Consider the following 27,891-nt stretch of genomic DNA (forward strand, 5'->3'; position numbering starts at 1 on the left):
GACCAAATGGCCTGCTGGATTGTGTTATTCTATTCAATGAGGGTGTGGAAGCTCCACTACCAAGATGCTACTAACATTGTTTTCTTTGTGCTGTGACGTTCCTCTTCAGGGCTGTCTCCACTTTCTGGGTGGCTAATCCCAACAATCATCTCATCAACAATGCTGCTGCAGGATCTCAGGTGAGTGCCTCTTCATGTTGCATCTGTGCCAACAGCAGTTTGCTTGGATATGGGGAGTAGAGGCTTGTCACTTCCTGATGGGCGCCATCTTGTCTCTCAACCTTTCAATTGGCATAGGTAACTTAGCCAGTGTTCAAACCTTGCAACATAGCAGTAAAGGCTTCAATATAATGTGATGGCAGTGGGTCAGACAGCAACGGTTCTTGCTGTAGTGTGACACCTCGTCCCACATACCCTCTTCGATAGACACAAAGGGCTGGAGTAACTCAGCAGGTCAGGCAGCATCCCTGGAGAAAATGGATAGGTGACGTTTCAGGTCGGGACCCATCTTCAGACTCTGAAGAAGCCTTCATTTGCAAGAAATCCAGCAAAATTACTGAGTAGGGTACATGAAATGGATGTGAAAATTGGGGTTTTGGTGAAACTTAAAGAAATGCTCTTGAGAGGCTAGATTTCCATGACTGACTAGGGGACAGTATTTGAGAATAAAGGATAGGCTGTTTGGGACAGAGGTGAGGTAAAGTGTATTAACCCAGAGGGTATAATAAAACAATAACTGCAGATGCTGGTACAAATCCATTAACCCAGAGGATGATGAGCTTTTGGAATTCTGTATCCTGGGTGACTGAAAGCTCTAAGTATGGAGCTCATTCTAAACCATGATTAATACATTTCTGAATATTAAGCAAACCTTGAAGGCATTCAGTGAAGATTGTCCACTGCACGGGACAGCAACATATTGCAGAGATTCACATTTTCCAGGAACAAGAGGAATTATCCAACTTCAAACCTGGTTCCTGGGTGTCTCAGTGTGTGTCATGAGCTTGACAGAGGGTTCTCCTACTTGGTTAGTTGTTCTAGACACGCACTTAAATAGGAAAGGTGCAAAAAACATGCCTCGAAGGTATTTATTCACAAAATGCTGGAGTAACTCAGCAGGTCAGGCAACATCTCGGGAGAGAAGGAATGGGTGACGTTTCGGGTCGAGACCCTTCTTCAGACTGATCACATGGATGTGATGGTCTGTAGAGTGTGTTTCTATGCTGTATGAATCTATGACCATGGTAATAGTTAGGAATTACTTCCTGTGATTGAGCAATGGAAAGTTAGGCAAAGAAATTGATGAGGAGCAGAAAAGGTGTTTAAACTATTGTGGTTCATCATCGAGTTATCCAGCACAGACAGACACAAGCCCTTAGCTCCAACTTGCTCATGTCAACCAAGTTACCTGTCTGAGCTCTCTCTGTTTGCCTGTGTTTGGCTCACATCACTCTTGACATTTCCTATCCACTTACCTTCACCTAGGTGAATTTTAATAACTCCCTTCTTATCACTGCACTCTAGACTTCCTTTGCTTCCAAAGTTGGTTAATCTAGCTTTGAATATATTCAAGATAAAAGGTCAGACTTTTCACACCTTAGGGAGAAATTTCTTTATTCTGAGTTCTGTAAATCTTAAACTGTGTCCTCATCGGTAAACTCTTGTATCCCAGTATTCAGTCTCATGAATCTAAATATGCTAGTCAGCTTAGGAGGAGGGGCCCTTTTAAAATCATTTTCTGATCTAAATATAAACTGGGAAATGCGTTAACATATTGAATAGATAGGCTATTGCCAATAATATCAGGGCAAGGCTAAGGAACAAGAGTTGTCATCCTTGCCTCCAATGCTAAGTGTACTAATGCATTTCATTTCTATTAGGATACTGGGATATGGTACCTGTTCCATAAAGGTCCTACAGGAGATTCCCATGGATTGCTCACTGAAACCAAAGCTGAACTCACACCATTGGGCACATTCTACAACAACAGGGTCCATTCCAACTTCAAGGTATGTGGTCTTCTGAATAGTGGATCTTGGCAACACAGTTTGTCTCGACGGTTCGTCTCCACTGCCTCTGGATGGTTTGTGGAGGCTGGCCTTGCTAATGACCTGTGAATTATTTTTGAGATAATTGGAAACCATTATGCAGTACACAGTATGCAAAGAGTCGACACAAGTAGGGTGCCGACAGTTATAAAGTATTCCATTAAATCCCTGATGGTCCCCTTTGTCCTCTGCCCCCCCCCCCCCCCACGCTGCCCCCCCCTTTTGTTCGCTTGATGGCCTCCTGCCATTGGTACAGTGTACCCCTGCCTTAAGGCTGTTTGGGTAACACATTCACCCTTACAGAATTTATTGATCTGTGCTGACCAAGATGCCCATTCCTTTAAACCTTTCCTATCCAAGTGTATTTTAAATGCTGTTATACTATCTGCTTCAATCACCTCCTCTGGCAGCTCGATCTATAAACTCACGACCCTTATTTTCCTATTTGGAGCTCAGTCCGAGATATGTCAAAAATGTGGCTTCCCACGTTGCGCATAGCAAGATCCCACCTCCAGCCATGAAATATTCACCAGATCATCATCCGTCTTATGTCAATTGAGTGCCAAATGTTGGCCAGGATGTCAGAAGTAAGTAGTTTGATAAAGTGTGCATTAAAGATTGAGCTCTTTCCAGATTTGTGTGGGAATGAAACCTTCCCACATGTAAATATTATGACCATAATGTGTCAGCTAGTCATCTTGCTAAAGGTGAGTTTATTTTCCTTCTTCCCTCGAGTGTTGGCTGCGGGTCAGTGGGTAGCACTCTTGCTGCTGAGTCATCAGGTTGTGGGTTCATATCTTGGCTGTTCCTCTAACATAATTCAGAGGGCATGCAATGCTATAAGAGGTATAATGTTAAGCTCTAGTCTCATCTATTCTGGATAAACACAAAAAAAATGTTGTAGTATCTGAAAGAAGAGTTGATCAGTTCTCCTCGGCATTCTGACCAACATTTATTTCTTGGCCAATGTCACAGAATGCGGATTATCCACTCCTCCTTGCGTTGCTACTGTGGAAACTTGCTGTGCTGCACAACTTGGCTGCTCCTTAGTCCTGTTTTGCAGCAGTGACTGAAATTCAAAGATTATATATTGGCTTAAAAAGTGCTTTAAGATATACTGAAAGGGGCCTGGAATGTAATTATGAAAATCAAACATTTTCCTTTTGAGTGCATTGATCAAGAATGTTCATTAGATTAAACTTTATTTCTGCACTGCATTAGAAGACTTCCAGACACCTACAGACAGACGAAGGAATGAGCAGGGTTCTCCTTGAGATTTTAGCGATAACTTTAAAAATAAATGTGTTTATTAACAAGTAACGTGATAAAACCTAGCAGCTAGCAGCTAGAACCTAGCAGCTGGGTTCCAGTAATGAGGCTTGGTCTTTGTCACTAGGCTGGACTGTTCATTGACAAGGGAGTGAAAGTTTCCAACGCCAGTGCTGATGACCCGAGGGAGTATCTGTGTTTAGACAACAGTGCCAGGTGAGTGCAACCACCAACCTTTTGATGAATGAGCCTCTTCCCTCTGGTGTAGAAAAATTCCACCTTCCTGCCAAGTTAACCCACTCTGACCTCAACACTCTGCTGAAAAAGACATGCATTTCCACAGCATCCTTTTCAACATCAGAATGTCATAGTGCGGAAACAGGCCCTTTGGTCCAACTCGCCCACACCGGCCAACAATGTCCCAGCTATGCTAGATCCACTTGCCTGCCTTGGTCCATATCCCTCCAAACATGTCCTATCCATGTACCTGTCTTAACTATTTCTGAAACGATGGGATAGTCCCAGCCTCAACTACCTCCTCTGGCAGCTTGTTCCATACACCCACCACCCTTTGTGTGAAAAAGTTACTCCTTGAATTCCTATTAAATCTTTTTCCCTTCACCTTGAACTTATGTCCTCTGGTCCTCGATTCCTCTACTCTGGGCAAAAGACTGTGCATCTACCTGATCTATTCCTTTCATGATTTTGTATACATCTATAAGATCTCCCCCCATCTTCCTGTGCTCCATGGAATAGAGACCCAGCCTACACAGCCTCTCCCTATAGCTTAGACCCTTCAGTCCTGGCACATCCTTGTAAATCTTTTCTGAACCCTTTCGAGCTTGACAATATCTTTCTTATAACATGGTGCCCAGAAATGATCACAGCATTCTAAATGCGGTCTCACCAACGTCTTATACAACTGCAACATGACCTCCCAACTTCAATACTTATGTGTTTTAGAATCATAGAACTGTACAGCGTGAAGTCAGCATCATAGAGCTGTACAGCATGAAAACAGGGCCTTCAGTCCACCTTGTCCATGCAGACCAAGTTGGAAAACTGGGCGAGCCTACAATTAGCCCATCATCCTCTTAAACCCTCCTATCCACATATCTCTCTTTTAAAAGTCATAATTTTATTCACCTCCAGCTTCCTCGGGCAGGTCATTCTGGATACAGACTACCCTCTGCATGAAAATGTTGCCCCTGAGGTATTTCTTCAATCTCTTCTGTCTTACCTTAAGCCTATGCCCTCTAGTTTTAGAATCCTCTGCCCTGGGTAAAAGTCTTTGAGTGTTCACTTTATGCGTGACTGATCGTCCATGGTTCTACAACCAATGATAGACATGTATTTCCAAAGCATCTTTTTCAACCTCAGAATGTGTTCTACAACCGATGAAGTACTATTGGAAGTTTTGTCATGTGGAAAATCAGCAGGCAGCGTCGCAAAGAAATGTCATACAAAAAGCCATGTTCAATTTTAGTAAAGCTTGCTGGGAGTTCTGGGAATACAGCCTATTTCTCTTAGAAATGTTGTGTCCTGGGGTCTATTATGAGAGAGTGGAGGGGTTGGGATAACAGCACCTCTGACAGTGTGGCACATCTCCAGCACTGGCTCCAAAGGGTTAACCTAGGCTTTGACCTAGTTTTTGGGTAGAGACTTAAACCTGAATCTAGCATCATACAGTAGATATGTCCATGATGTCCAAGTCACCCATTATCTACATTAGATCAATAACCTAATTTGCTTTAATATATGTATGTGATGCTTCCTGAATTTTGAGAGAATCTAGGTCTCTGTGGCATCTTCAGGCAGGGCATTCCAGATTCCAATCGCCTGTGTGTGGGCTGAAAGAAAATCCCACTCCGATGCCCTCATCTTAAGCCGGTGCCCACTTATCTGAGATACTATGGAGAAAAATATTATTATCTACCCTGTCTGTTGCAGAGTTAATTTTAACTATCTAGGCATCCTTTAGCCTCCACCACTCCAGGGAAACCAATCCAGCTATCCAGTCTCTCCTTATAACTGTAATGCTCCAATCCAATTGGGTTCTGGTTAATCTCGCCTGCATCCTCTCCTGTTCAATCACATCCTTTCCATAGTGTGGTGGCCAGAACTGCACAGTCCTCCAGATTTGGCCCAACCCAGGTGACTATTTGTGTGCTAGTCACAGAAGCAGATCTGCAATCACACTTTACAATCGCTGCACACTTTAAAATCTCTACTCCGACAGCAACATTTCTTTCTTTAACTATGATCCCTTATGTCATCTGTACACTGTGAATGGCTCGATTGGAATCGTGTATTGTCCTTCCGCTGACTGGTTAGTTCTCAACAAAAGCTTTTCACTGTACCTCGGTACACATGACAATAACTGAAACTGTGCTATGCATGGAGATATGGTTGATGCACAGCTGCATAGCTTGTGCTACACAGACCATGTTTCTCAGGTTATGCATCTTATCAAGTGCACTCATTAAAATGACTTGAACTTCATGACGGTTTTTGTATAATTGTCCTCTTCACTGTGTGATTCATAATAGTGTCAGAAACTAACCCCACCTTTAGAAGTCTGAAAAAGGGTCTCGACCCAAAACGTCACCCATTCCTTCTCTCCAGAAATGCTACCTGTCCCACTGAGTTACTCCAGTTTGTGACTATCTTCGGTTTAAACCAGCATCTGTAGTTCCTTCCTACGTGACTCCACCTTTAGGCTGGTTTCTCCAGCAAGTACTGTCTGCCTGCCTTGCTGGTGTTTCCCAGGCCACTAGGAATATCACAGGAAATGAATAATAATTGTCACAAGTCATTGGGCTCATTGAAACAACTCTCCAATGTCCTGACTCCAACCCAACCTGCACAGGCTTGTTCTTGTGAGATAGATCGCTAGTAATTCTTGGTGAATTCTCATTAGTGTTAAACCTTTGTGTTCAAGGTTCCGGCCTCACCAGGATGCTGATCCACAGAAGCCGCGGATTGCTGCCCTCATCGACCGGTTGATAGCTTTCAAAAACAATGACCACGGAGCCTGGGTGCGAGGAGGAGACATTGTATTCCAGAACTCTGGGTAGGTTGTCGACCTGTGAATCACTGGCAGGGTTGAAGCGAGAGATCGGAGGCCATCATGGAGATCACAGAGCTTGGAAACAGGCCATCGGGGCCAAGGCGTTGATGCACATGAGCCCACCCATCTCACTTGATCAGCAGACCCTTCTCCACCTCCTGTGTACATCTCTGTTGTCTACTCCACTACCCCTGTGGTAGCAAGCTCCACACCCTCGTCTCAGAGAGGCCTTGGAGTTTGGTTTATTTTTTTCATGGATACCAATGGCGCACACTGCCAGCATTTAGTATTCATCCCTGCTTGCCCCAACACTGAGGGGTGATTAAGGGCCAACTCAGTTATTGGGTCTGGGGTCAGTCACAGTCCAGACTGCAATTTGCCTTGCCTGAAGGATGTTAGTAAATTAAATGATTACCGAGCCTTTAAATATGTAATAGTTTGGATTTAAATTTGCCAATCACGATGGCTCGATTGTAATCATGTATTGTCTTTCCGCTGATTGGTTAGCTTGTGTGTTGGCACATGTGTTAAACTAAATGGTGGGATCTGAACTCTCAACTCTGGATCACTGATTGAGAAATCTGACTGCTATTAATTCAACTGACCACTAGGTGTCAGCATTAATGCTTTTGCACTTTGTTCCCATTGAACTGTTTTTTTCAATCCTCACTGACTGTGGAGTGGTGTCGAAGGATGATAGCACTGCTCAATTACTTACTTTGCCTACCCCCTGACAAGGCAATCCCATCGTTCCCCTTCCCCTGTGACTTCCGTCTGATTTCCCTGCCACTTACACAAAGGAACAAATTAGGGAGCAACTCTGCAGGTTAGCAGCATCTGTGCAGGCAGAGGAGTGGTCAACACTTTGGGTCAAGACCCTGCATCAGGACAATTTACAGATCTGTAATCAATTAACAGACCAGCATGACTTTGGGGTGTGGGATGAACCTGGAGGAAACCCACACATTCACAAACTCCATGCAGACAGCACCCAAGGTCAGATTGAACTGGGCCCTCTGAGTCTGTGAAGCAGCAGCTCCACCTGCCAATGCATTTCCTCTTTGGACCTGCTGAGAAGTTTATTCTGTGCTCTGCTCACTCTGTCTCCATCTTATTCTGGGAGCTCCTTGGCCTGCATTGGTCCTCTTTCCAGTACTTGAGAAATCCTGGACCTAATGTCCCTCCACTGCTCATCAGCACCCCGCACTGCTTTGCAGATTTGCGGCTGATCTGGTATGACGAAAGTACAATAACAATTTTAACTTATTAGATGGTACGCAATGCTAATTGAATTGTATATTAAACTGTATTTGTATTCATCTCTATCCAATAAATTGCAAAATATTCCAAAGTATTACACAGGAACATTATCCTGATCTGAAAAGAGTCTGAAGAAGGGTCCTGACCCAAATCATCACCTATCCATGTTCTCCTGACCCGCTGAGTTACTCCAGCATTTTGTGTCACAAACCAGTATCTGCAATTCCTTGTGTCAACATTCTCAACCTACCTAGTCACTTGGGGAGCTGTTGAGTTCATGAATCTAAATCTCAGAGGGAACTTTAGATGAGCATTGTCAGGAGGAGGGAGAGAGGGGTTTTAGGGAGGCTGTTTGAGTTTCTGGCCTTTGGTAGCTAAAGAGATGGTTAAGCAAGGAAAAATGGTGAACAAATCACCCCTCTTCCAGTACCTCTTCCCCCTTCCCCCCCCTCCCCCCACACCCCCATTCACACCAACTATTTTTACAAATGGTTCTTCTATTTTTCAGGTTTTCTGACAATGGAATTGGCTTGTCCTTTGCCAGGTAAGACTAGAACAGTAATGGAATTGCAAATCCTGAGATGTACAGCAAGGCCAGCATTAGCTTTAATGCAGTTTGGTCCTGCCAAGCTATTTATTTCTTCCTTCACCAACTGAGAGCTTAAAAAAAACCTGTGGCTCCTTTATCCATGAATTACAGAGTGCAGATGGCATCACGCACGAAAATGGCCACCTGGCACTCACTGTTTGCCATTACTGCAGGTGTTTGGAACAAATGCTTTGCCCAGATCTTATTAAACGCACATATTTTGAGTGGTGCATGTTTAATCTGCACCTATGAAGAAGTAACGATGCACAATCATACATGACTACTGGGGAGAAATTGCAGATGCATTTGATCGATTTAAGGAGTTTGAGCTGTTTTTGAAGTACAGGCACCTTGCGTTTTACGCTGAGGTTACATGCTTGAAAAACAGCACGCAATTAAAAAATGCGTAAATTAAACATATATGCAGCTACGTTGTCAGCAGTAAATTTGAGCGCTTTATTCAGAAAATTTAAACGGCCGCAGTCAGGACCCATGAGTGAGCCTGGTGTTGAACCTTCGGGTTTCTCAACAATCCTGATTCTGAATGATCAGAGTTGTGCTGTAGCTCCTGAGAAGTCGGTGTGAACTGCTGCATTGATTCACTGCAGACAGAACTGCCAAGACGAGGGGTTGCAGGATTCTGACCGTGTGATGATATTAACAATGTATTTCTTAGCCAGGTTGGTGGGTAATTTGGGTGGCATGTTTGTCATTATCAAGTACTGGCTGCATTTAACCTTCTGAGTGATAAGAAGTCATGGGTTTGGGACATGCTGTTGAAATACCTTGGCAAGGTGCCACAGTGCATCTTGTAAATGGAAAATGGTTGATGGATGGTGGATTGTGTCAATTAAGTGATCTGCTTTGTCCAGTTTGGCAACAACCATTGCTGATGCTGTATCATGCCAATGACAATAAGGCCCTGCAATTGTAAGAAAGAGGAAGGATGTTTGGACCACACACTACTCATTGTAGGAAAGGATAAATAGTTTTTATCCACACTTGTGGTTGGCAGGTCTGTCCATTAGCTCCCTTCTCTTTGATTCATTTTGGAGTGGGTGAATTGTGGGCTTTTGTTTGAGGAACTTAAGACTTTTGAAGCCTTGTGTTATCATTTGCTTTTTAATGAGCAACTTTATTTTTCTACACAGTGATGGAAGTTTCCCAAAGGATGAAGGTTCAAGTCAAGTCGTCTCGGAATCCTTGTTCGTTGGAGAAAGTGGGAATTATGGATCTCAAGGAGGCCAAAACAAATACTGGGGTGTTGGTGGAGTGGAAGGAAAAAATCGTACATTGCCCAGGGACAAGTAAGGCTCTGATGTAAAATTCTGAACGCTGCGGGAATATTTGTGCACATGCTCCCTCCACCAGATCTTGGCTTGCGTTCCATGCACTGTAGAAGTTCAAGTAGTGCTTGGATTGTTTGAAGTATTCAGGACTTTGAAAGGAGTTATTAGGGGAGATGTTTCTATCTGTTGTTGAGTGTAGGTGTACAAATCTGGAGCCACCTTGTTCAGCAGAAAGGTTCAGGGGCATATTTTTCACACATTCTGCGATAGGTTACTCATTTTAAATGTGAGAGCAACAGATTTTTGTTCAACAATGTTTAGTTTAGAGATACAGTGTAGAAACAGGCTCTTCGGCTCACCGACCCCTGCACATTAACACTATCCTACACCCACTGGGGACAAAATTTACATTTACCAAGCCAATTAACTTACAAACCTGCCCGTCTTTGGAGTGTGGGAGGAAACCGAAGATCTCGGAGAAAACCTACGCAGGTCACGGGGAGAACGTACAAACTCCATGCAGACAGCACCCGAAGTCGGGATCGAACCGGGTGCATTCGCTGTAGGCAGCGACTCTACCTCTACCAGTGACTTCCATAGATCATTGCCTTCCATTCTCAATAGGTAACTGCTGATATCTCACCTGTTTTTTAATATCATCTTTAATCAGTCATTAAAAAAAATCTACTGAAGATTAAAGTAAGTGACATCTGCCTTGTGAAATCTAAATCCTTATTTAATTAAATTAATTCCCCTTTATTAACCTTGTTCTGTTCCATTGCTGGATTCTTCCGTTCTTCTTGCATTGCATGCAGTGAATCGCCATCTGTTTCCTTACACTTTTTATAATCCATTGAAATCTTTCCTCGTTTAAACAAATAATGTTTTGCGAGTGTCTTGCAAGCCCCAAGATGCCACTCTACTGCTGAAGACTGTTCAGTTTTCATTCTTTTAATATTCTCGACATCACTTCATTTTACTATATGCAGCTTAGGTCTCTATATTTCATGAAGATGGACTGATCGCAGTAGCTTAAGTTTATTCCGAGGATGCGGATTAAAAACGATTTAAGGGAGATTGGAAGAATAAGATCTCATTGCAAGGATTTGTCCTTCGGATGCTGAAAGGTTGTTTGTTCAAGGTCCAGATATAAGGACATAGAGTCTTAGGATATGAGGCCAGGTATTTAGGATTGAGATGAGAAGTGCTTTAACTCAAAGGCTTGTGGACTTCTTGCACCCAAGGATTGTGGATACACTCATCAAGTGTATTAAAGTTACAGCTGACATATATATGGACATCAGGTAAGAGATTGGGGAGATCAATTGGCAAAGTGGGCGTGCGGCACATGATCAACCATGGTCTTATCACATGATGAAGAAGATGTAAGAAGCGAAATGTTTACTTTTACAATTGCTACTTGTGATGTTTATATTCCTCTACACTTACCATCAAATGAAGCTCATACATTTCGGTAATAGTAAACATTGCCTACAAATCTGTTTTCCTTTCTCAGAGAAATCTGACACACCCTCTTCTTCCACTTCTTGTGTCTTTTAAACAGGACCTTTCCTATACGAGGCTTTCAGATTTATGATGGACCCATTCACGTTACCAAGACAACCTTCCAAAACTACATGGCAACACCAGTTAGGTTCACCAGTGCCATCGGATTCTTTCTAAAGAACCCTTGGCAACTGACTCCCAAGAACAGTTTCTCTTTGTTGAAATTTGACACGAAGGTATGTCTTCCTTGGTATTTGCTGTATTGTGATATTAATGCACAGTGTAAGCCTTTTGAAATATAAGAGATTATTGTGAATCAAATTACCAGACCACAATCTCATAACAATAAATTCATCCAATATCTTTTAACTTAGTGATAATTGGTAAAGACATAGGAATGTAATTGAAGGTTTGACGATGATGCACAAGGTGATATTAGGTCAGGTGACACAAAGCTCCATCAGGGAGGATGTTTTATGGAGCCTCTCAAAGTACTTATGGTCACGATCTCCACTTTTACCCTCACCTCTCCTCGTTCCTTCTGTGTTTTTTCTAATTATGTTTGCCTCCATCCATCATCCACCTGTCTCTGCCTCCTAACTTCACCCCTCCCACTCCCCTACCTGGCTCCATCTGCTTATCATCTTTCACCCTCTCTGGTCCACCAACATCTCTCGTATCTCTGCCATATGATCTCCCCCCTCCGCTCCTCTTGATACTTGCTATCTCCAGTCTTGGTCCTGATGCAAGATTTCAACTTGAAACACCAACCATTCCTTTCAATCCACAGATGCTGTTTGACCTGTTGAGTTCCCCCCTCCAGTAGACCGCTTGTTGCTCATGTACAATTGTAACATTACTTCCCTTGAGCTGCACCTTCGTACCATGAAAGGCCAACACTCGACTTGCCTTCCTAATCACTCGTTGTACCTGTCTGCCAACCTTCTGTGCTTCTATTGTGAACGCTCCATAAATGCATGGAAATTTCACAGTCGCACCACCTAAGTAAGACTCTGCTTTATCATTCTTCCTTTTAAAGTAGATATTTTGAATGTATCCATTTGATACTCCACTGTTTCCTGTGGAGATGCAAGAAACTGCAGATGTTACAAAAACAAAACAAAGTACCAAAGTAACTCAACGGGTCAAGCAGCTTCTCTTGAAGACATGGAGAGGCAATATTTGGGGTCAAGGCTCTTCTTCAGACTGATTGTGGTAGGGGAAGAAAGCCGGAGAAGGGGTGGTGGGGGGCAAAGCCTGGCAAGTGAGGAGGATACATGTGAGGGGGTTTTGAATGGCAGATGGCTGGACAACGACTGAAGTTGAAAAGGAGACAAAATGGTGTAAAATAAGGAGAGAAGAGGAGTGAAGTGTGAAGTTTGTGGGAGGAATATGGATGGAAGGGAACGGTGGTTCATTTCAGTCATTAATATATATTTTCAGTAATTGAGGCCCCAGCCCTTTCTGATCCCTGATGCACCCTGTTGGGTACAGCTTATCCGCCTGAAAATAACTAGGTAAAAACCTTACACTCTTTCTGTCAGTTTATCAATCCCTATTCATGCCAATATCTTACCTTTAAGATCATGACCCTCATGTTGTACAGTAACTATCAATGTGGCATATTATAGAATGCCTTTTGGAAATCCAGATACATAACATCTACAGGAACCATTCATCTATCCTGCTAACTATGTCCTCAAAGAACTCTAATAAAATCTCTCTTTAAAAAACGTACTGATTCTATCTAATCCATTTTATAATTTTTGTCAGTGCCTTCTTGGTAATTAACTTAGTTTAGGGATCTAGCATGGAAACAGGTCTTTCGACCCAACATCACGGCCACACCAACCATCGATCATCTGTTCACATGTTATCCCACTTTCTCCTTCATTCCCTGCATATTCTTATGTATCGCTCGGAGCAATAATGACAACGGAGTAAGTAATGAAACAATAACTTACTAAGTTCGAACATTGTACATCCCCCTAACTTACACTAAACGGGCTGAAGCCTAACCAACTGTGTCCCGGCTGAGTCCCGGCTGAGTCCCGCGCAAGTCCTGCATCACCGTCCTCAGATTGAACAGTGTTTCCAATCTACTGCGCTTGTGCACATCCCTGACCGTCCTGGCCAGCAAGGATACCAACCGGCGTGCATGTGTATGCTGATATGTGGAGCCTTCATTTAAAGACTGATTCAAAATATGGAATCCTGTGACAAATATTGCATTTGGATTTCTGTGCTTCAATCTTTGGGATGAGCCTCCATCCGAGCACAAGTGCGATCCTCTAAATCTGTGTCAATTCTCAGCTTACGTCACTGATTTGTTTTTAACACTTAGGTGGCTCTGCGAGTGTTTTTTGGCAAGCCAGGCCCGTGGTTTGAGGGCTATGACTTTGACGGCGATAAGAACGAGATCTTCCACGATGTCGATGGCTCAGTGACTGGTTACAAGGACACGTACGTGGGCCGGATGGACAACTTCCTGGTCCAACATCCGGGCTGCAAGAACGTCACGTCCTGGGTTGGCTCCGTCTGCAGTGGGAAATATGCTCAGGTAAACAAACCCAAATGCAGCAGAACTTTTTTTTTTTTGCACCCATACGCATTGGAGGGCTTTGGGAAAGGCATTCACTTTGGAAAGTGCAGCCACCCATTTGTGCACGACAATCTCTCACAAAGTGCAAGGTGAAAAGATCAAGTAAACTACTTTTGTGACGTTGGTTGAGGGATAATGTTGAACATAGGAAAGCTGCAGCCAATATTATCCCTTGATACACACCACAAGGTTGAGGAACAGCTACAATTTCACAACGATCAAATTCTTGAACCAACCTGCACAACACTAAAACTAACTTGGCAACAGAACATTATTGACCCCATCTTGTACTACCATGGACTTGTTTTCCAGTTGTGTTTTGCACTAATGTCTTGCTATTTGTCCAGTATTTTTCTTTCCACTGTTATATAATTTATGTATAATTTGCTTTGTTTTTTTTAGTCTGTGCCTGTGATGCTGCTGAAAGCAAGATATTAATTGCACTAAGCTGATCTACTCTAGCCTTATTTCTTCTTCTGCACCAGTTCCCCTTAGATGTTGATTCCTTAAAAAAGAATCTACCTTCATGTTACTTCCACTCGTGAACCCACAATCTCAGGAGTGGGCCAGAAGCACAATTGCTACCAACTGAATCCCAAGATTTACCAGATGCAAGCTGTGTATTACCATTACCAAGCAGTCATTGTTTTAAATAACTTTTTGTATAAAAGCAGTGCTCTTGCCTGTAATATTCACTCCAGAGATTTGAGAACAGAATTTAGATTGACACTCCAGTGTTGTACTGAAATACACTAATCCATGAGGTGTCAAGTCAAGGCCCACCCTGCTGCCTGTTGACATGAGATTCCATTCTCATGAAGGTATGTCGAAGGTGGGAAGAAGCTCTGGCTGTTATAAAAGTAGAAAATGCTACAAATACACAAACGGTCACTGGCATGGAACACAGACTCTGAAGCCACATATTTCCAACATTTTTTCTTCACATTTCAGATTTCCAGCATTTGCAGGATCTCTCTTTTATTTATTCTCCCATGTACCAAATATCTACTTCTGTTAACATCAGTAAAGCAAATCTGACAAAGAATCATTAGCCTGCAACATGGCTAGAAATAAGCTTTCCACACACTGACTCTTTTACAAAAGACTGCAAAATCAGGCTGCTTTTGTGTGTTTCCACTGTACAAATGACCTCATGTTTATTTTTTTTTAAATCCAATGAACAGACGATATTGATTTTTCACTCGGCTTCAAAAATATTAATTTATTAACATAATTTACTGGAGTGTTACAGCATGTATTCTAAGGCTCAAAGGTTTCAAAGGTCTTTTATTGTCGCATGTACCGATTAAGGTACAGTGATATGCAAATTACCATACAGCCATATGGAAAAAAAGCAACAAGACACACAACAACATAAAAGTTAACAAACATCTACCACAGCAGATTCCCCACATTCCTCATTGTGATGGAAGGCAAAAAAGTCCTATCTTCTTCCTCTTTATTCTCCCCGGGGGAGGGCAGTCTGAGATGGTTATTAAGATTTTTATTGAATCTGTTTGGCGTACATACATTTAATTACATTTGCAATAAGTATCACATCAATTTTTCCAGGTCTAGACAGGCAGCTTTAAAATATCTCCAGACTATCCCACTTGATCAATTCTCTACTGACATCAGGCACCCTTGTATTTGATTTGATCTAATCATCGTTAATAATAATTGATTTTCATTTTGTATTTTTTTCACCAGCTTTTCTTCATCTAACGTGTGCACCAGCCAAAAGGCAAAGTGAAGCTCACTCAGCGCGATCCCAAATTTGGTGGAATGCCACGCTTTGCCTTTGTTACTGAGAGGGACAGCATGGGCTTTATTGCTCCTGGCTTTGAAGTAGACCCTCAAGTTTAGGAAGAAATTAAGATGGGCCTTTGTTTTACAGCACCTTTCATGGCCTCAGGATGTGTTAAAGTGTGTTCCCACCATTTCTTTAATGGTTGTAATATAGGAAATGTTGGCCAAGGTGCACACAGCAAGATCCCACAAACCGCATTACCTGATCATTTGTTTATATCTTGGTGCTTGAGAGCAAGCATTGGCCAAGAGAGGAGGGAGGAGGTCTCCTGCCCCTTTTCCAAGGGTTTCAGGGGCTCCTTTATGTCCACCAGAACATCTTAACTTCAACTGGTACAACCTGCTCTGTTGTAGTGGGGTGCACCAGCCTTGACATTAAACCCAATACCTTCTGAGTTGGAGATGCCAGTGTAACTCACTAGTTAAGTAAGATATTTGTGTCTTGTAGCTCACCAACATGAGCTGGCCCACTGGAGTCCCTTTTGTTGAAGCCAAAGGCAAATCCTTTGGATTGAATGGCTAGCCTACTGAATGTAGGAATCTATTGTACAGCACCTTTCCTCAGACTGGTTCTGCCAAGCAGTTACAAACTGATCCTGTCTGCTTCATTGTGTTGCCATGATTTTAACAGGTTTTGGACTTGACGGCACAACCATTGAAAGCTTGAGTGCCAACCATATACTTAGTCTTAGGAAATGTGCAAATACATCCATGTGGTTGGATGTTCAGATTGGGAGTTGGAAGATAGAGCTTAAACCACGGAGGTCTGAATCATTGGGTTCATCGCTAGTTAGTGAAATATGTCTCTTGTTCCAGGTTTATATCCAGACTCGTCGACCCCAGAACCTAACCATGACCATTGTAAGAGATGAATATCCCAAACACCCCATGATGCTTCGCGGCATCAACCAACGTGCGGATTTTCAGCAATATCAGCCCGTGGTGATGCTCGAGAAAGGCTACACTATCCATTGGAATGGCCGTGCGCCAGAGGAAACCTTCCTCTATCTGATAAACTTTAATAAGTAAGCTTCCGTTTAATTCTGCTGCCTGTGCTATAATGCAATGTTAATATAGACTGTGCCGTCTCAATGTAGGAGTGTTGGCACTGTAGGACTTGGATGGTGATGGTATTGGGGAGATCATTGGATATTGCACTCATAAGGGCAGCACAGCGGCAGAGTTGCTGCCTTACAGCGCCAGAAACCCGGTTTGATCCTGACTATGGGTGCTGTCCGTACGGAGTTTGTAGTTTCTCCCGGTGACTCCGTGGGATTTCTCTGGATGCTCTGGTTTCTTCCCACACTCCAAAGACATGCAGGTTTGTGTAGGTTAATTGTCTTTAGTAATAATTGTAAATTGTCCTTAGTGTGTAGGATAGTGTACAGGGTGATCGCTGGTTGGCGTGGACTCGGTGGGCCGAAGGGCCTGTTTCTGCACAGTATCTCTAAACTAAATCGGGTTAATTGCTGAGAATTGTTTGAGAGGGGGATGAAATATGTCCTGTGATTTGTCATGTGTGTGATATGGTGGCATCCTTATGGAACACTCATGTGTCTGATCTGGGGTGTATTTGACGAATTGTGCATTTACTGCTCCTGATCGGAATGCAAGTTTCACGACAAGTTTTATTATTTATTTATATAGTCAATATTTGTTTCTTGCTGTGAGAGGTGATTAGTCCACAACCAGAAGTGCTTCAAGCATAAGAAACGGGAGTAGGAGGAGGCTATTTGGCCCTTCAATCCTGTTCATTTAGACTGGTTAATCGTCTACCTCAATGCCATTTTCTAGCAAGAGCTTCACTTCCCTTGATGTGTCTCCTTGATGCTAAATTGAGCGTTTGGAGGTGACGGCACCACTTTTAATGTGCAGATGGGCCAGTGAGCTTAGGGAAGTAAGAGAGGGACTGTAAGATGGGGATTTCCAGAGCTTGTTGGCTGATTGGTGCTGTTTTGCTGATATCTCCACATAAAGACAGCTCTCTTTTGACCTCCGTGTTTCACAACTTGCACATTAAACAGCCATCAAACTTGCTGCAGCATATGGCTGAAATTTGACACCATAACGATCTTTATTTAGCAAATGTTTCTGAATTCCTGAATCAACCTCTATGACCCAGAAAGGGAGCGATTTATATTGTCCAATCTCAGCAAGTTAATTATTAATTGACATTATATAACATTTTTTAATGTATCTAAAATCATACTTTGGTACTTTAAACTTTTGACACCAATTTAAGCTCCTTCCCCTTCAGTTTCCTCCTCAATCCTTAAATCTGACTGGTTAAGCAGATGGACCTGATCTCTTGGGTTACAGATGTTGCATTCCGAACATCTTATGTTCGCCACAGTCAAAGCATTGTGGGTGAACGGTGCTGGGTGGAACTGTGTCACCATGAGATGGCTACTTCCAACGAGATGCAATTCTTCTGCATCACGCACTCAGCGATCAGCAACTAGTGTAGTCCGAGCTTCATTGAGACTACTTGGGTTAGTTTATTCTCACGTGTACCGAGGTACAGTGAAAAGCTTTTGTGGCGTGCTAACCAGTCAGCAGAAAGACTGTACATGATTACACTGGAGCCATCCACAGTGTGCAGATACACGATAAAGGAAGTAACGCACAGTGCAAGGTAAAGTCCGATTAAAGATAGTCCGAGGGTCTCCAATAACTCTGTATAATTATCCAGATCTTCAGTTTGGGGAGCATTGGGTCGGATCACAATTGTATGTGCTTAATATCCTGCTCTCACTGAATGCAGTTGTTTTGACTGGATTATCACTGCCACCATGCGGTTAGGGGTTGTCTATAAAAGCTTCTTCCCACTGGCCTTTTGTCAATTGGTGTTCCTGTGCTGAGTTCATGGTTTATGTTCTTGCCCACAGAGGAGACTGGATTCAAGTAGGTCTCTGCTACCCAAAAGAATCTGACTTCCAGATTATGGCTGACATCTACCAAAGGCAAAACTCAACTGCTCACAGTGTGGAGGATTTCCAGAAGGTTGCTTCTCTTGAAGAACTGCAGAACAAACCAGGGCAGAGAAAATACCACTTTGACAATGGTTCTGGGTATGTCATTCTTTCCTCTATCTGTATAAATAGCACTGACAACTCATGATTTTGTTTTCTCCCTTTTTCTTTGACTGCATTATATTTTCCTTCATCCTTGCTCCCTGTGACTGCACATTAAGACACTGCACATCCTTGTTGCCCTTTATTGTAACTACGCTGGCAAAGATTGAGGTGGTCATAGTCCATGCGGTTAAAATCCACCTCCCTCCAACACGGGCCACCCTTTTGCCATCCTCCATAACATGTCCCCTCTCGCCAACTCCCTCCAGCAGGTGCTCCCTCTTTCGCCCGGTTTAACCCAGTTGAATGAATCGCGCAACCGGGTCAAATTGGAGGAAAGGGTGTTTAGGAAATTGTTCACCTCTCTGTGCAAAGGGCGGTTTGTTTTAGCAGCTCCCGCCATCGTGCCACTCTTTCTTGAACTGGAGTAGGCCATGATCTCTGGTGTCACTTTCTTGCCTGCAGGCTGCTGTTTCTGATGCTCCAGGCCCGGCAAGATCGGGAGGGCCACAGCTACTGCTCTACTCAGGGTTGCGAGCGGGTCAAGGTGGCCGCTGTGATGAAGACCCGGGGAGTGAGCAACTGCATGCCCGCTGCTTACCCCACCTACTCCGTGACTCCCAAAGCCACTGTCGCAATGCCGCCACCAAGCTTGGGGAAATGTGAAAGCTGTGGAGCATCACGGGTAAGGACCACCCTTTCCTCCTCCAGCCCAGTTTACAGGTGGGCGTTTGGTCAAGCAATGTCAGTGGGCGGCACAGTAGCACAGCTGGTGGAGCTGCTGCCTCACAGCGCCAGAGACACGAGTTTGACCCCGACGTTGTTTGGCATCTGTGTGGAGTTGCCCGTTCTCTGTTTGCTCCGGTTTCCTCCCACATCCCAAAGGTGTGTGAGCTTTCAGGTTAATTTGCGGCATGGGGGGTGGTGGGGGGAAGAGGTGGTGACCCGGTTGGAATCTGGGGGTCCCCCCACAGTGCCTTCTCCCCCAGAGATGCCAACATAATCCACCTTGGAAGCAACTGCAGGTGTGAGGGGAGGGAGCCCCATGGTGACCAAGGAGGCACACTGAAACACAAAGTGATGGATGACTCGGCAGAGTGAATCGCTCTGAGGAGGGGTCCCGATGTCGCCTATTCATGTTCTCCAGAGATCCTGACCCGCTGAATTAATCCAACATTTTGTGTCCCCTCGATGGGTGAAGAAGGGTTCGCTGGGGCACCTTTCATGTCAGGAATGGCATCAGTAGCCAGGGCTCTCAACTGCTGTGGAGACGGTGCGAGCCGGAGATGGGTCAGCCGGTCATTCCACTCGCATCCAGTTTACATTTTATGGTTTTTTTGACAAGTTATAGGAGTAGAATTAGGCCATTCGGCCCATCGAGTTCACTGTAATTCAATCACGGCTGATCTCTGCCTCCTAAACCCATTTCCTGCCTTCTCCCCATAACCCATGACACCCGTTCTAATCAAGAATTTGTCTATCTCTGCCATAAAAATATCCACTGACTTGGCCTCCACAGCATTTATTTAAGTTTCTGATGTTCCATGGTGCTTTAGAGACCCAGGAGGTCATAAGAAATAGGAGCAGAATTAGGCTATTTGGCCCATCAAGTCTACTTTGCCATTCAATCATGGCTGATCTATCTCTCCCTCCTAACCCCATTCTACTGCCTTCTCCCCATAAACTTTGACACCCATACTAATCAAGAAGGAGTGTCATTAGCATGCCAGAGGTGTACAGTCTCTTCATTATCACGTGACCTCTGTTAGTCCAGAAAAATGGATACTCCAAAAAGGGTCTGGAACCAAGGGTGATGAAAAATCGGTGTTCAACCTTTATTAGAGACTGCTCACCTCATCAATGAGACTATGGCTGGTTCATTTTTTTATATAGCTTGTCACGGCAGATTGTTCCACAATGATGTCTTGTCCAAAAAGACAAACCTGCAGAAAATGCAGCATCAGGAACCCAGGATGCCAGCTGTGTTTGGTATTGTGAGAGTACGGTTCAATTGGCAACGCTTTCTTAAAAAACATTGAGCAGAGCTCTGAAAGCTCATTGACCTAAAGTCTGAACTCTATTTCTATCTCAACAGATATGGCCTAACCTGCTGAGTATTTCCACCATTCTCTGTTGGTCATCTAGATTTTCAACATCTGCATTTTTTGTTTTGCTCTTTTAAGCAGTTTTGTTGGCTCCTCCCAGTAAAGAAGAAAAGATTAAAATCCTCGATTATAATTTGATAGGGCTTGTGTGCAGCACCTTAGAACATTGTGTGATTGCGATTCAAAATAACATTGGGACTTGTAAACCACTGCAGAATTACAATTTAGTTTTTGCCTGGTATCTTGAACTGATTTTTCTATTTGTGTTTTGCAGCTGGCATTTACAAGTGACCCCTACCAAACCTACCTCCGTGTGCAGATCCAATCACTTGGGAAAACTGGGACTCAGCAAGGCCAGGAAACGTCCTTCATTTCTGTAAGTATCCTTTGAGCTCTTCAATGCACAATATTGGAAGGTTTTGTGATATGGTCCTTGAATCAGAGCATAGTCTGAAACAGAGCCAAGAATCTGGAGGCAAACGCACACTTGCATCGCTCCCCGTGAAATCCTTTCTGGCATTGTCCAAGTGGAAATTGGTCCAGGTTCCCATTGTTTACTACTGCAAAGAACAACTTTTGATTTGATTTAGAGATACAGCGTGGAAACAGGCCCGGCCCACCGAGTCCGCGCCGCCCAGCGATCCCCGCACATTAACACTATCCTACACACACTAGGGACAATTTTTACATTTATCCAGTCAATTAACCTACATACCTGTACATCTTTGGAGTGTGGGGGGAAACCGAAGATCTCGGAGAAAACCCACGCAGGTCACGGGGAGAACGTACAAACTCCGTACAGATGGCGCCCGTAGTCAGGATCGAACCTGAGTCTCCGGTGCTGCATTCGCTGTAAGGCAGCAACTCTACCGCTGCCGCCCTAACTTTGATGAAAGGAAAATAAATTGCATATATGCAAAGATGACGTGCTGTAATGGTGGCTCAATGGCACAATATGTGCAACTCCAGAGACCCCTGTGCAGTCCTGATGTCTGATGCCTGATGCTGTTGGTGTGTGAAGTTTGCATATTCTGTGATCACATGGGTTTTCTCTGAACGATCAAGTTTTCTCTCGTATCCCAAAGATGAGTTAGTAAGTTAAATTGCCCCTCATGTAGATGTTTGGAATCTGGAAGAACTTGATGAAAATGTGGGGTGAATAGGTGACAGGAAAAATTAGTGGGCTTCTGTTAGCCAGCAAGGATTTGATGGGCCGAATGATCTCCTAGATCATAAGGAAATATAGTAGCTTCTTGCCTGATTGAGGGAATCGGAAGTCATGTCAGTAAGCTGACTTTCACAGTGGAAAATATTGCATGCGTTCAGGAAAAGATGGTTAACATGATGTACGGTTCGGTTCTTGCATTTTTCACATGTTCACATGCCCTTTTAATATTTATTTTCAGTCCATCTGGAGTGAGATGGTGAATTGATGTAAATAAGTTGTTCCACTGGGTTTTCTTGTACGTTGCGTTGGTCTCTGCTTATGCATAAATAGACTAACAACCATCAGCAGACTAGCTTACCAAAGTATAGTAACTTTAACACACGACCTGATGTAGAGCTGTGAAGCATACCTTCATCTCTTGATTAGTCTCCTAGTTACAAGCTCCACACTGCACACGATGTGTACAATCTCTTTATACATTTTGCACAATATGTGGGCAGGTGCATCTGTATGTGCGTGTGTATGTGTGCATGCACGTAAGCATTCATGTATTTTTTATTTATTGGCACACCGTGCCTGTTTGTACATGCATCTGTGTATGCATGCTGTGTATGTATCTGTTTATAACTATATGTGCATCATTATATAGGTGTGCTCATATACAGCTGTGTCTCCCATCTTTTGGTGTGGCTTTGTTTATGAATGACCCTATGAAAGATTATGTGTGTGCGTGTGCAATTTAATGCTTCTTTGTATTTCTCTGCCTTTATTTATGCACCTTGTGTTTTAGTGTAATCAGTGATATGCAAGTGTATTTCATGTGGACCTGTCTTGCTTCCAATAGTTGGAATGTTGGGCTGGTGTGAATAAACTGAATGAGTTCTCATCTGAGGAGAACAGTGCCATTGCATGCTGGTAACTTCAAGAGCAAACACTGCCCACACCAGTGACAGTGTTCAACACAATGGAACCTGGTCTAGGGTTAAGTATTTTTCTCAGAGTGTGCAGATAGCCATCTGATGCAAAATAACTGAGTGACTTGGATACCAGATTGAATGATTTGATCAGTGTACTGTAGCTTTTATTTAAACTAATTGACTATTCTATGAGATGATAAAACTTTTAAGGCGAGCCAGCTGGTGCCTGTTTTATTTTGTAAGAAACTATGTAGGATTTGAAGAGCTTCTCAACGGAGCACTGGGGGTGAATCAACCAAATGCAACCCCGGGGCAGAAGGGGAATTTTGTACACAGCAAGATGTTGGGGAATGAAGTCCTTTAACCAGGAGAAGAGAGGGCAGGAGGTGTGAGTGGATCTGGATGTTGTGATGGATGTGAGGGTCTGTGGGGGGTGTGCAGGATGCGGTGAGTTGGGAGGGGTTTGGGAGTGTGTTGCTGGTCTGATCGGTGAGTGGGATATGAGTACCTGTGGGCAGATTTAGGGTTGGGGACATTACCTCATTTATCTTTCCCTTTTGCTCTGGCTCTCCCAATGTTGTCCACATTGATCTAATATGCAGAACTGGTTGTTTTACTTGATGTACCGTTGATCTGTAGTCTTTATGAAAAAATCAGGAAGAACAGTTTGTTTTCATTGATACATAGACAATAGGTGCAGGAGTAGACCATTCGGCCCTTTGAGCCAGCACCGCCATTCAATGTGATCATGGCCGATCATCCACAATCCGTACCCTGGTCCAGCTCTATCTAAATCTCTTTTGAATGCATCCAGTGAATCGGCCTCCACTGCCTTCTGAGGCAGAGAATTCGACAAATTCACAACTCTCTGTGTGAAAACATTTTTCCTCATCTCAGTTCTAAATGGCCTACCCCTTATTCTTAAACTGTGGCCCCTAGTTCTGGACTCCCCCAACATCAGGAACATGTTTCTTGCATCGAGCGTGTCGAATCCCTTAATAATTTTATATGTTTCTATAAGTTCCTCTCTCATCCTTCTAAATTCCAGTGAATATTAGCCCAGTCGCTCCATTCTTTCATTATATGACAGTCCTGCCATCCCGGGAATTAACCTCGTGAACCTGCGCTGCATTCCCTCAAAAGCACGAATGTCCTTCCTCAAATTAGGAGACCAAAACTGCACACAATACTTCAGGTATGGTCTCACCAGGGCCCTGTAAAACTGCAGAAGGACCTCTTTGCTTCTTTACTCAACTCCTCTTGTTATGAAGGCCAACATGCCATTAGCTTTCTTCACTGCCTTTTGTACCTGCATGCTTACTTTCAATGACTGATGTACAAGGAAGCCCAGGTCTCGTTGTACTTCCCCTTTTCCTACCTTGACACCATTCAGATAATAATCTGCCTTCCCGTTCTTGCCACCAAAGTGGATAACCTCACATTTATCCACATTAAACTGCATCTGCCATATATCTGCCCACTCGCCCAACCTGTCCGAGTCACCCTGCATCCTCATAGCATCCTCTTCACAATTCACACTGCCACCCAGCTTTGTGTCATCTGCAAATTTGCTAATATTACTTTTAATTCATTCATCCAAGTCATTAATGTATATTGTAAATAGCTGCGGTCCCAGCACCGAGCCTTGCGGTACCCCACTAGTCACAGCCTGTCATTCCTGTTACTGCTATCCAAATGCACTGCTGTTACATCTTTGATAAATAGACTCCAGCATCTTCCCTACCTCTAATGTCAGGCTAACTGGTCTACAATTCCCTGCTTTCTCTCTCCCTCCTTTCTTGAAAAGAGGGACAGCATGAGCTACCCTCCAATCCACCGGAACTGAACCAGAATCTATAGAACATTGGAAAATGATCAACAATTTAATTGGTGAAAGTTTGTATTCTTTGCATTCCTACTGCACCGGTGTGAAACTAAAGTCTTACAATGCACTGCCAAGTTTAGTTCTCTATTTGATTATCTGCCATAATGCAGGGTTATAACAAGTTTAGGTTTCTCTTGAGCAGATTTTATGGGGGGGGGATTGATGTGAAAGTTCCATGCTTTTAAGACCTGTTGTAGTGTTCTTGCATCACGGATTTACAGAACTTTATGCATGTGATTATTTTATTCATCGTCTTGCAAATGTAACTAATTATTAGATAGAAAACCATTTGCAGTCAAGGAAAATAGTAGTATAATATAACCTGTTTATCGCTTTTATAATTAGTCAATATAACCAACTGAAGGCATGTACACCATGCCATTAGCTTTCTTCACTGCCTGTTGTACCTGCATGCTTACTTTCAGTGACTGATGTACTAGGACACCCAGGTCTTGTTGTACTTCTCCTTTTTCTAACTTGACACCATTCAGATAATAATCTGCCTTCCCATTCCCAGCCAAAACATTATGACCACCTGCTTAATATGCTGTTGGTCCTCCATGTGCTGCCAAAACAGCGCCAACCCCCTGGGCATGGACTCTACAAGATCCCTAAATGCGTCCTGTGGTATCTGGCACCAAAACATTAGCAGAAGATCCTTCAAGTCCTGTAAGTTGAGAGGTGGAGCCAGTGTGGATCGGACGTTGATCCAGCACATCCCACAGATGCTCAATTGGAATGAGATCTGGAGAATTTGGAGGCCAGGGCAATACCGTGAACCCTTCATGTTCCTCAAACCATTCCCGAACAATGTGTGGCAGGGTGCATTATCCTGCTGAGAGAGGCCACTGCCATCAGGGAATACCATTGCCATGAAGGGGTGTACCTGGTCTGCAACGATATTTAGGTAGGTGACACGTGTCAGATTGATGTTCACATGAATGGCCAGACCCAGGGTTTCCCAGCAGAACATTACCCAGAGCATCACACTCCCTCCACCAGCTTGTCATCTTCCCACAGTCGGTTCGGACCAGACGGGATAGCCTTCGTTGCCCTCGCGCATCGCTGAGCCTTGGGTACCCAACACCCTGTCGCTGGTTTGTCCCTCCTTGGACCACTGTCGGTAGGTACTCACCACTGCTGACTGGGAGCACCCCACATGCCTTGCCGTTTCAGAGATGCTCTGACCCAGTCATCTGGCCATAACAATTTAGCCCTTGTCAAAGTCGCTCGGGTCTTTATTCCTGCCCATTTCTCCTGCATCCAACACATCAACTTCAAGAACTGACTGTTCACTTGCTGCCTAATATATCCCACCCCTTGTTATCTTGCCATTGTAACAAGATAATCAATATTATTCACTTTACCTGTCAGTGGTCATAATGTTTTGGCTCATCAGTGTATAGGATCAGCCGCTGAGGAGAGATTGGGAGGAGATTTAATACTGGTGTTCAAATTCATGGAAGGGTTTAAGGACTGGCACCATACCATAAGGAAGACCGGGAAGTCTGTGACAGTTGGGATACCATTGTGTATGTCTAATCGATGATGATCTTAGTTAGGGTCAGATCGCTAAATCTTTGCTGCAGTTGGACTGGTGCACATCCAATGGTGTCACAGACTTGCTGAAGAACCAGGAAAGGTTTTACGGGGAAGCACTATCTCACCTTCATCTTGTTCTCTGATACCTTTCCCCAAATTAATGGTGAACATATGAACATTTGTGAGTATACAAATATGGAGCAGGGGTGGGGAAACTCGACTCCTCAAGACTGTTCCACCAGTTATTATGTTTATGGCTGAACTGATTGGAACTGCAACACTGCACTCTCATGTATCCATGGGAAAATCTTCATCCCCCTAATCCTTGGAATCAGTCTGCTTGTGCTTTAAAAACATTCAAAGAAATTGCTTCCACTGACCTTTGAGGGCAGTTCTAATGACTCATAATCTTATGGGAGGAAATGGTTCACCTCAGTCTTAAATATGCAACCCCTTATTGTAAAACCAAGACCCCAGGCTTCTCGGGCTCTATCATTGGAGAAGATATTTTCTCCACATCTCTGAGTCAAGATCCCTCAGGATGTTACGTTTCCATTAAGGCTCCTGTCACTGAATTTCAGCGGATAGCAGCTTGGTCTATCCAACCTTTTCTTATTAAAAAACCCTGCTCATTCCAGGCATCAGTCAGGTGGCCTTCTATGAATTGCTTCTAATGTATACACATTATCCTTGAGTTAGGATACAATAATTCAGATGTGGTGTCACTTTTGCCGTGTATAACTGAAGCAAAATCTGCTTACTTTTTATATGCAATTCCCCTTGTAATAAACAAAAACATTATTAGCTTTCTGAATTAGTCGCTGTGCCTTAATTACAAGCTGTCTTTTGTGAATCACGCAGTAGGATATCCAGATCCCTCTACTTCTAAGAGCTCTGCAATCTCTCACCAATTAGATAGCCTTTTTTAAACTTTACCATATGAAAGTGGACAATTATGAATTTTCCCACACTTCCTTGGCCACGTCTTGGCTCGCTTGTTTATTCTACCCATATCCTGCTCTGGCCTCCTTGTGTCTTCACAATTTACTCTCCTAATTTCCTTTGTGTCATCAGCAAATTCAGCAACTGTACTTTCAAATTATGAAAAGTCAAGGTCCCAGTGCCATTTTCCATGGCATAATGTCCTTTGGCCTCGCCAAACACAATAAGACCCATTTTTGTCTAGGTAGTCAATCTTGTATTTGCAGCAATATGTTACATTAGAGCACTGATTGTCTGTAATAACATTTTTATATGGGAATTTGTAGAAGCTCATCATATGGGAATTTGTGGAAGCTCATCAAATGTTTCTCAGAGACAACGTACAATATACCCTCCGCTCCTCCTTTATCCACAGCACACATAACCTTCTTTCAGAGCTCCACTAAATGAAATGCTTTGTTCTTAGGTGAATGGCACCATGTTCTCATTTGGGGAGAGATTTTACATGGTCACGGTCGATGCCTGCAGTGGAAAGGTCACTCAAAATGTATCCTTCGCCAAAGCTGATGCAGTCATGGCCAATTATCTGGAGAATGGGATCGCGGCAAGGTAGGATAAAGAGAGTGGCTGTTCACTTTAGTTTTGATGTTGTTACAGTACGTCGGCCTGGTGGGCAAGGCCAGAAATCATTGCCTATTTTAATTCCCCCCAAGATGCTGTTTGTGAGTGGCCGTCCTTAATCACTGCAGTCTGCGTGGTGAAGGGACTCCCACGGTGCGGTGATCCAAGATTTCAACTCTATAATGATGAAAGATCA

At 43.5% G+C, this 27,891-nt stretch overlaps 1 protein-coding gene across 2 annotated transcripts in view; it reads left to right on the forward strand.

Moving 5' to 3' along the window:
- The window catches only part of cemip2 (cell migration inducing hyaluronidase 2), a 76,632-nt gene that overhangs the window by 44,476 nt on the left and 4,265 nt on the right, over window positions 1-27,891 (forward strand). For both annotated transcript variants that reach the window (XM_078395251.1, XM_078395255.1), the window contains exons 10-22: window positions 110-179; window positions 1,880-2,008; window positions 3,444-3,532; window positions 6,258-6,389; window positions 8,155-8,190; window positions 9,387-9,542; window positions 11,089-11,266; window positions 13,375-13,590; window positions 16,258-16,466; window positions 18,330-18,512; window positions 18,981-19,200; window positions 20,895-20,996; window positions 27,541-27,683. In XM_078395251.1, the coding sequence (XP_078251377.1) occupies window positions 110-179; window positions 1,880-2,008; window positions 3,444-3,532; window positions 6,258-6,389; window positions 8,155-8,190; window positions 9,387-9,542; window positions 11,089-11,266; window positions 13,375-13,590; window positions 16,258-16,466; window positions 18,330-18,512; window positions 18,981-19,200; window positions 20,895-20,996; window positions 27,541-27,683 (1,863 nt within the window). The remainder of the gene's footprint in view (window positions 1-109; window positions 180-1,879; window positions 2,009-3,443; window positions 3,533-6,257; window positions 6,390-8,154; window positions 8,191-9,386; window positions 9,543-11,088; window positions 11,267-13,374; window positions 13,591-16,257; window positions 16,467-18,329; window positions 18,513-18,980; window positions 19,201-20,894; window positions 20,997-27,540; window positions 27,684-27,891) is intronic.

This window comes from Rhinoraja longicauda, chromosome 3 (genome assembly GCF_053455715.1).
Source record: "Rhinoraja longicauda isolate Sanriku21f chromosome 3, sRhiLon1.1, whole genome shotgun sequence".
Taxonomy (NCBI): domain Eukaryota; kingdom Metazoa; phylum Chordata; class Chondrichthyes; order Rajiformes; family Arhynchobatidae; genus Rhinoraja; species Rhinoraja longicauda.